Source organism: Stegostoma tigrinum, chromosome 41 (assembly GCF_030684315.1).
Source record: "Stegostoma tigrinum isolate sSteTig4 chromosome 41, sSteTig4.hap1, whole genome shotgun sequence".
NCBI lineage: Eukaryota > Metazoa > Chordata > Chondrichthyes > Orectolobiformes > Stegostomatidae > Stegostoma > Stegostoma tigrinum.
The window spans coordinates 2,416,808-2,426,807 of NC_081394.1; the positions used below are offsets into that span (position 1 = coordinate 2,416,808).

A 10,000-nucleotide genomic window follows, 5' to 3' on the forward strand; every position below is an offset into this window, starting at 1 on the left:
AAGCGGAATTCAGCGCTGGGTCACTGAAGAGTATGAAGCTCCACAGAGAAAGCACTCACCATAGACCTTGAGCTCGGTTTTCCCTTCCTGGCTTCCCGTAGCTCCGGCAATTACCTGGCACAGGAAAGGCCGCTCATCCATCACCTCGACCCGACTGATCACCAGGCTGTAGTCACTATCCACGGTCACCCGCCCAGTGTAGGGTGTGCCCGGGTCCATCACACTGCTTGCCTCGTCTTTGTAAGCAATTCTTTGTCGCTCGCCGTGTTTGTTCATCTGGGCACAGGTCAGGGGGAGGGACGGGTTTCACAAAGCAGAAAGACACAACTAAATGGACATCAAACAGGTCTTGCATTTGTATAGCGCCTGATGCTTCACAAAAGGTACACGGCTTTTTCACTGACAGCGACCAGATGCTGAAAGGCTTCGGCATTATATCAAAGGATTCAAAAACTCAGTCAAACAGAGCTCAGTTCCCAAAGAGCATCAGGAAAGGGCAAGAGGGGTTAATGATTAGATTGGATTAGATTAGATCCCCTACAGTGTGGAAACAGGCCCTTCGGCCCAACAAGTCCACACCGCCCCTTGGACCATCCCACCCAGACCCATCCCCCTATAACGCACACACACCCCTGAACACTACAGGCTATTTATCATGGCCAATCCACCTAGTCTGCACATCTTTGGACTGTGGGAGGAAACTGAAGCACCCAAAGGAAACCCACACAGGCACAGGGAGAATGTGCAAACTCCATACAGATTGTTACCCAAGGCTGGAATCGAACCTAGGCCCTTAGTTAAGGCGCTTGTTAGGTGCCAGGATGGGGTGTAGGGGCTGGAGGGGGTGACAGACAGGGAGGGGGTGTAAGGGCTGGAGGAGGTTACAGAGATAGGCAGGGGGTAGGGGCTGGAGGAGGTTACAGAGATAGGCAGGGGGTAGGGGCTGGAGGAGGTTACAGAGATAGGCAGGGGGTAGGGGTTGGAGGAGGTTACAGAGATGGGGGGGGTGTAGGGGCTGGCGGGGGTTACAGACAGGAAGCGGGTGTAGCGGCTGGGGAGCTAGGAGGGGTGCTAACAGAGATAGGATTGTTGCAGTTTCCGAATCGAAGCAGGTGGAAATATTTGGGATGGTGAAGGATAGCCACGGGTACAGGTTCAATGGGCTGAATGGCCTTCGTCATCGTTCCCGGCACTTCGTTGATCCTGCATCTGTGGCCAATGCTCTTTTCAAACACCCCCCCTGCCCTCTCCTTTTACCCCATGGGGGGCGGTGTTCCAGATACTTACCCCCCTGTATTTTGGGGATATGGGAGCGTGTTTGGTGTGTGGAAAAGTCAATAACACAGGGACGAGGAAGTCCCATCTCAACCCGTTGGTCAACGGCCCCCCCCAACACAACAGCCCCCACCACCACCATCGGGCAACTGGGAGCCGGGGGTCTCCGACATCTCTTGCTGGCTTTGCACGCCCGCCCTTCGCTCGGAAGAGCCCACCCTGCGCTGCGCAACCGACCTCCCAGTCCAACGTATTGCCAATCGCGGTCTTCGCCCGCCACCAATCCCGCTCGGCCCCCACCCCCGCTGCCTTGGCACACTTACGATGAACCATTCCACCATCACATTGGAGTTGGCGCTGGTGATGGTGTGGGTGCATGGGATTCTGACTGGGTACGCAACCTCAGCGTCGATGTGCCCCGGGACTAACACCTCCACAGATCCAAGGGTACCTGCAGAAAGAGGAAGCGAGAGGACGCGGGTTCAGCGATGGAACGCACAGGGCCCGGGGGTGTGTTGGTGGGTTGAGGAGTGGGGGAGCGAGGTCAGGATAGGGGGGCTTGGGCGGGTCTAGGCTCGTGACCGACCCTTGTTCACAAAGGCTTCCACGTGAGTCGATGCCAGCTTTGGGACGCGCCACCCCGAAACAACCGAGAGCCTTCGCCAAATGTTTCTGCTGCTGGCTACTTCCACCTCGCTCGCATCTCCCCCCCACCCCCACTAAACCCCAACAATTTACATGCGCACTGTGGCCAATCAGAGAGCAAAGAAACATTTCGGCATCATCTTAAATCCAGCCCCCACATCCAACACCAGATCCTGATCCTAACCCTAACCCCAGCACCAGATCCTGATCCTAAACCAACCTTCAACACCACATCCTGATCCTAACCTGAACCCAAACCCAACATCCAACATCAGATCCTGATCCTAACCTGAACCCTAACCCAACCTTTAACCCAGATACTGATCCTAACCCTAACCCTAACCCTAACCCAACATCCAACACCAGATCCTGATCCTAACCCTAACCCTAATCCAACATCCAACACCAGATCCCCATCGTAACCCTATCATCCAGCCCAAACCCTAACTCTATCACCCAGGCCAAACCCAAACCCTATCACCCAGGCCAAACCCTAACCCTATCACCCAGGCCAAACCCAAACCCTATTACCCAGGCCTAACCCTAACCCTATACCCAGGCCAAACCCTAACCCTATCACCCAGGCCAAACCCTAACCCTATACCCAGGCCAAACCAAAACCCTATCACCCAGGCCAAACCCAAACCCTATACCCAGGCCAAACCCTAACCCTATCATCCAGGCCAAACCCAAACCCTATCATCCAGGCCAAACCCAAACCCGATCACCCAGGCCAAACCCTAACCCTATACCCAGGCCAAACCCTAACCCTATCATCCAGGCCTAACCCAAACCCTATCACCCAGGCCAAACCCAAACCCTATACCCAGGCCAAACCCAAACCCTATCATCCAGGCCTAACCCAAACCCTATCATCCAGGCTAAACGCCAACCCTATCATCCAGGCCAAACCCAAACCCTATCATCCAGGCTAAACACCAACCCTATCACCCAGGCCAAACCCAAACCCTATACCCAGGCCAAACCCAAACACTATCATCCAGGCCAAACCCAAACCCTATCACCCAGGCCAAACCCAAACCCTATACCCAGGCCAAACCCAAACCCTATCACCCAGGCCTAACCCAAACCCTATCACCCAGGCCAAACCCAAACCCTATACCCAGGCCAAACCCAAACCCTATCACCCAGGCCAAACCCAAACCCTATACCCAGGCCAAACCCAAACACTATCATCCAGGCCAAACCCAAACCCTATCACCCAGGCCAAACCCAAACCCTATACCCAGGCCAAACCCAAACCCTATCACCCAGGCCTAACCCAAACCCTGTCACCCAGGCCAAACCCAAACCCTATCACCCAGGCCAAACCCAAACCCTATACCCATGCCAAATCCAAACCCTATACCCAGGCCAAACCCTAACCCTATCACCCAGGCCAAACCCAAACCCTTTCACCCAGGCCAAACCCAAACCCTATCACCCAGGTCATACCCTAACCCTATACCCAGGCCAAACCCTAACCCTATCACCCAGGCCAAACCCTAACCCTATCACCCAGGCCAAACCCAAACCCTATCACCCAGGCCAAACCCAAACCCTATCACCCAGGACAAACCTTAATCCTGTGACTGAGACCTAACCTTAATCTTATCACTCAGCCCAAGTTGGGGAGCTGATGGCCTAGACTGTTAATCCAGAGATCGAGGTAACGTTCTGGGTTCAAATCCCACCATAGCAGATGGTTAAATTTGAATCCAATTTTTAAAAAAAGTATGGAATTGAGAATCACCTGTTGACCATGAATACATTACTGACAATGTGGGGGGAAATCTCCATTAGGTTGACCAATGCCCTTCAGGGAAGTAAATCTGCCATTTTCACCCAGTCTGGGCCTGCATGTGACTCCAGGCCCATTTACTCTTAACTGCCCTCTGGCCAATGAATGCTGGCCTAGCCAAAGACATTTACATTCCATGAAATAATAATTTTAAAAAATCTAACCACTGCCCCTTGACATTCACTGGTGTTCCCATCACTGAATCCCTCACTATCAACATCCTGGGGGTTACCATTGATCAGAAACTCAACTGGACTCAACACATAAACACAACGGCTCCAAGAGCAAGTCAGAGGCTGGGAATCCTGCAGCGAGTAATTCCCATCCTGACTCCCTCCAAAGCCCGTCCCACCATCGACAAGGCACAAGTCAGGAGGGGGATGGAATACTACCCCCTTGCCCCTGGATGGGGACAGCTCCAAAAACACTCAAGAAGCTCAACACCATCCAGGACAGAGCAGCCCCCGCTCGATCGGCCCCACATCCACAAACATCCCACTCCCTCCCCCCACCCCGACGCTCAGTCGCAGCAGTGTGTACCATCCACAAGATGCTCTGCAGAACCTTACCAAGGCCCCTCAGGCAGCACCTTCCAAACCCACGGCCACTTCCATCAGGAAGGACAAGGGGCAGCAGGTACATGGGAACACCACCCCCTGCAAGTTCCCCTCCGAGCCCCTCCCCATCCTGACTTGGGAAATATATCCCCGTTCCTTCAGTGTCGCTGGGTCAGAATCCCTGGAATTCCCTCCATAAGGGACACTGTGGGTCAACCCTACAGCACATGGACTGTAGTGGGTCAAGAAGGCAGCTCACCCTCATCTTCTCAAGGGGGGCAACTAGGGATGGGGCAATAAATGCTGGACCCAGCCAATGATACTCATGTCCAGTGAATAAACAAGATATAAAGTTTGGGGTTTGGGTGCGTATATCTGTGAGTGACTGTGTGTTTATATCTGTGTATGTGAGTGTGTATCTGTGTGTGTGTATGTGTGTGTGTATGTGTGTGTGTGTCTGTGTGTGTGTGCGTGTCTGTCTGTGTGTGTCTGTGTGTGTGTGTGTGTGAGTGCGTGTGTGTGTGTGTGTGTGTGTGTGCGTCTCTCTCCCTCACACTGCCTGTGTGTGAGCTGTTTGCCTGTCTCGGTTCACACAGTGAGCCTGTCTCTCACTAGACGTGTGTGTCTCAGTCTGTGTGTGGTTCAGGGACTGACGTGGAGAAGCTTGTGGAGCTTCTCCCTTGATCATCCTCTACCTCCCACCTGTTCACTCGAGGATTTTCTGTTCTCGTTCCAAAACCAATCCCCGGAGCCCCGCCTTTCAAGTTGTTCCACACTCTGGGATGAGAATGCGTGTGAATTTATTCTGGTTCTGCTGTCGCCGGAAGGTGTCGATGTGTTGGGGCTTGTTTCTTTCAGGCAGTGAGGAACAATGGCTGATCTTATCAGGGTGGTGAGAACGGAGACGGGTTTTAATGGGGGCGAGTGGTACGGATGGCACTGGCTCCCAGGCCCCGGGGCCACGGATATAAAAGGCTCTTATAAAACCACTCAGGAATTTCGGAGCGCTCCCCTATACAGTGGGGAGACTGTGGGAATCACTCCCACTCGGATTGGTGGGGGGAGAATGTGGTACTCTCTCTCAGGGATTGGGGGGAATGTGGGACTCATTTCCACAGGGATTGAGGGGGAATGTGGGACTCACTCCCACAGGGCAGAGGGGGAATGTGGGACTCACTCCCACAGGGAGTGTGGACGGGGAATGTGGGACTCATTCTCACAGGGAGGCGGGGGAATGTGGGGTCACTCCAACAGGCAGGGGGGGATGTGGGATTCACTCCCACAGGGAGTGGGAGGGTGGAATGTGGGACTCACTCCCACAGGGATTGGGGGGAATGTGAGACTCGCTCCCACAGGGAGTGGGAGGGTGGAATGTGGGACTCACTCCCACAGAGAGTGGGAGGGCAGAATGTGGGGCTCGCTCCCACAGGGATTGGGGGGAGGAATGTGGGTCTCGCTCCCACAGGGAATGGAGGAGGAATGTGGGACTCGCTCCCACAGGGAATGGAGGAGGAATGTGGGACTCGCTCCCACAGGGAATGAGTGGGAATGTGGGACTCGCTCCCACAGGGAATGAGTGGGAATGTGGGACTCACTCCCACAGGGATTGGGGAGAGTGTGGGACGCGCCCCCACAGGGAATGGGTGGGAATGCCGGACTCACTCCCACAGGGAGTCAGGGGGGATATGTGAAGCTCACTCCCACAGGGTGTGGGTGGGAATGTGAAGCTCACTCCCACAGGGATTGGCAGGGGTGGGGAGCAATTGTGCGACAATCTTGTTCTCCCGATCTCAGGAGGGACAGGTTTACCAATCAGGGAACGCAACAGATGTTTGTCAGATTAACCCCCGAGACAGCGGGATTATTTTATAACAGAGAAATTGACAAATACTGTTTCAAACAAGGGTGCAACAGAGCGGTGATGCATGAGCTGGGGAACGATCTCGGGATAACGGATAGCCCAGTGAAAACTCAGGATTTTCAGAGAGTGGGAAGTCTTTCAAACTCTGCACCAGACAACCACAGGGGCTCAATCAGTCTGTGGGTTCCCCAGACGGAGAAAGCGATGGGTTCTCATGGGATATGGAGCTTGCGCAGGAAAGTGGTTCTCAGTCGCGTGGAGCTGTGGTGCTCTTGGGGACGCCTTTTGCAGAGTTAAGTCAGGACATTTTGCAATCTGTTATATTTGAAGGGGTTCAAGCCCTGCTATTAAAGAGATGAAGTGAATCTCAAAAGGGTTCAGAAAAGATACGCGAAGATGTTGCTACAGGGAGAGACTGGATAGGCTGGGGCTATTTTCCCTGGAGCGCCGGGGGCTGAGGGGGTGACCTTATAGAGATTTATAAAATCATGAGGGGCATGGATAGGGTGAATAGACAAGGTCTTTTCCCCAGGGTGGGGGAGCCCAAAACTAGAGGGGCATAGGTTTAAGGTGAGAGGGGAAAGATTTGAAAGGGATCTGAGGGGTAGCTTTTTCACACAGAGGGTGGTGCGTGTATGGAATGAGCTGCCAGAGGAAGTGGTGGGGGCTGGTACAGTTACAGCATTTAAAAGGCATCTGGATGGGGACATGGATAGGAAGGTCGTAGAGGGATATGGGCCAAATGCTACTGAGTGTCGTGGCGGGTAGGGAGTGGGATGTTTGTGGATGTGGGGGCGATCGAGCGGGGGCTGCTCTGTCCTGGATGGTGTCGAGCTTCTTGAGTGTTGTTGGAGCTGCCCCCATCCAGGGGCAAGGGGGGAGTATTCCATCCCCCTCCTGGCTTGTGCCATGTCGAAGGTGGGACAGGCTTTGGGGGGAGTCAGGACGGGAGTTACTCATTGCAGGATTCCCAGCCTCTGAACTGCTCCTGTAGCCGATGTGTTTATGTGGTGAGTCCCAGTTGAGATTCTGGTCAATGGTAACCCCCAGGATGTTGATAATGATGGAGAGTCAGTGATGGGAACACCGTTGAACGTCAAGGGGTTGTGGTAAGATTGTACTTATTTGGCGATGGCCATAGCTTGGCATTTGTGAGACGCCAGTATAGATGTTGTGTTCGCTGGGAGGTTCAATAGCAGACGTTTCGTCCCCTTTACTCAGTGGCATCCTCCGTTTGTGTGGTGTTGTGCCAGTTTGAATTTATCTGGCCTGGGGCTTTTCTGCTTTCGGTAGGTGCTGGTTCCTGCTGGGCGTTGTATATCGGGGCTAACTCAATGCATTCGTTGACGGAGCTGGTGGATGAATGCCAAGCTCCCAGAATTCCCTGGTTGTCCTCTCTTTGGCTTGTCCTGCTACAGCTGTGCAGTCCCAGTTGAAAGAATGGCTTTTTTTTCCCTCGTCTGTGAGCGTGGAAACCGAGGATGTCTGGTCCTTATAAATTCCAGCCGGCACCAGACAGCAGCTTTTCACAGGAGACTCCGCAGCGCTGAGGATAGGTCCTGGTGAGGTCTGATACCCAGCCTCGCAGCTTGGCCAACCTCGACAGCAAGCTGCCAATCTTCACTCAAACCCGGAACGCCGAAGTCACTTTTCAGCAGGCAACTCAGGATGAGTGATTGCCTGTCTCATTGCCTGTGAGATGTCCCTGCGAATGGGCTCTAAGTGTATTGTGTGTGTGTGTGTGTGTGTGCCGCTGATAATCTCGCTGTGAGGAAGATGTGGGACAGCGGAGGGAAGCTGAGGACTTATCAAGGGTGAGTCAAGACAAGATGACCCAGAGTCAGGGCATTAGAGAGAATTGGGAAATTGATACAGGCCGTTGGCCAGAGAAACCACGAGGAGCTGTCACAAGACACTGAGAGGCCCATATGATGCACACAGCAGCAGCTGGTATTTTTTACAGCATCTTCTGCCTTCAAACGCAGGGGGCCGGTCCTTGAGCCGGACACTCGCCCTCCTCTCGGGCGAAAGCCGACCTCGCTGCGCCGTGCCCCCAGCCGAACAGCCGGAAGCGACGTGTAGCTCGGGATGGAGCGATTCAAGAGAGGCATGGGGGTACCGGAGAATGCCAAGAGCGCCGCCCAGCCAGGATACGCACTTCACCACAAAGCCCACCAGCACTCCCCCCACCCCCCCCACCCCCACCCCCCAACGAAAGCAAAGGGTGACGACAGTTCGAATCTTTCCGAGTCTCTGCGGAATCTCGCCTCCAGAGAGCAGAGGGTGGGTAGAGTTACCCAGGGCAGAGTGGGGGTAGATTTCAACTGATCAACGACCGTCGGTAGTGGTTGGGTGGGGTGGGGGGGGGTGGGAAACAGGTGCCGAAGCGGGTAAGTGGTAGAAAAGGCAGCAAAGTTACACTGAGAACACAAACCATGATCTCGATCAGATGGGCCGAAGGGCCCAGGAGTGTCAGATGGAGGTTAATTGAGATAAATGTGAGGCACTGCATTTTGGAAAGGCACATCAGGGCAGGACTGATACACTTCATGGTAAGGTCCTGGGGAGTGTTACTGAACAGAGAGACCTTGCGGGGGGCAGGTACAGAGTTCCTTGAAAGTGGAGTCGCGGGTAGACAGGGCAGTGAGGAAGGTGTTCGGTACGCTCGCCTTTACTGGTCAGTGCATTGAGTATAGGGAGTTGGGATGGTCATGTTGGGGCTGTACAGGACATTGGTTAGGGCCACTTTTGGAATACTGCGTTCAATCCCGGTCTTCCTGCTACAGAAAGGATGGTGTGAAACTTGAAAGGGTTCAGAAAAGATTTACAGGGATGTTGCCAGGTTCGGAGGGTTTGAGCTACAGGGAGGGGCTGGATAGGCTGGGGCTATTTTCCCTGGAGTGTCGGGGGCTGGGGGGTGACCTTATAGAGGTTTATAAGCTTGGTGAGTGGTCAAGGTCTTTTCCCTAGGGTGGGGGGATTTCAAAACTGGAGAGGACGGGTTTAAGGTGAGAGGGGAAAGATTTAAAAGGGACCTGAGGGGTAGCTTTTTCACACAGAGGGTGGTGCGTGTATGGAATGAGCTGCCAGTGGAAGTGGTGGGGGCTGGTACAGTTACAGCATTTAAAAGGCACCTGGATGGGGACATGGATAGGAAGGGGTTAGAGGGATATGGGACAAATGATGGGGAATGGGACTGGATTAATTTGGAAAATCTGGTCAGCGAACAGGGCTTGGTCAGATCGGGGACACTTGGCCATGGGCGAGATGGGCCGAATGGTGTATGTACAGCTCTACATCCAGGCACTGCTGGCTTGCTGTTTCTAACTCATGTGTTCACAATCCACACCCCACCACCCCCCCACCCCCCAACAACCCCAGCTCTGTCTCTGCAGGTCGAGATCCGAGGCAGGGTTCCTGGCTCATAGTGTTGATAAGCATCGATCAGAAAGCAACCTGAAACAATCAGAAAACGCTGCAAACAAATCCACTCCTTCTGACTCTTTCTCTCTCTCTCTCTGTCTCTCTCTCTCTCTGCTCTAGGATGAGACTTAACAGAGCACAGTGACCTGGCTAATCCATTGCAAGGTGGAATGTACTCGTGTTTCAATGTGCAGATGATACTGAGTTGGGGAGGACAGTGAACTATGAGGATGTTCCTGAGTGATTTCAGGGGCAGCGTTGTCAAGTCGGCCGTTTGGGCACAGAAAAGCACAGCAATGCAGTTGGCCCGGAAGGAGACACTGAGAGACATTACAACGGCACAACTTTGTGGGGATTACAGAGGAAGAGAGACCTCATGTATGATTTTCATCAGGTGGCCCCAGGCAAGTCAAAACAGTTGTTGAGAAGATTCAGAGG

The 10,000-nt window shown here is 53.7% G+C and overlaps 1 protein-coding gene across 2 annotated transcripts in view; it reads right to left on the reverse strand.

Annotated features, from left to right (window-relative positions):
* The window catches only part of LOC125448522 (basal cell adhesion molecule-like), a 97,643-nt gene that overhangs the window by 36,256 nt on the left and 51,387 nt on the right, over positions 1–10,000 (reverse strand). For both annotated transcript variants that reach the window (XM_059641318.1, XM_059641319.1), the window contains exons 2-3: positions 1,599–1,726; positions 60–276 (exon numbers count right to left, since the gene is read on the reverse strand). In XM_059641318.1, coding sequence (XP_059497301.1) covers positions 60–276; positions 1,599–1,726 — 345 coding nt within the window. The remainder of the gene's footprint in view (positions 1–59; positions 277–1,598; positions 1,727–10,000) is intronic.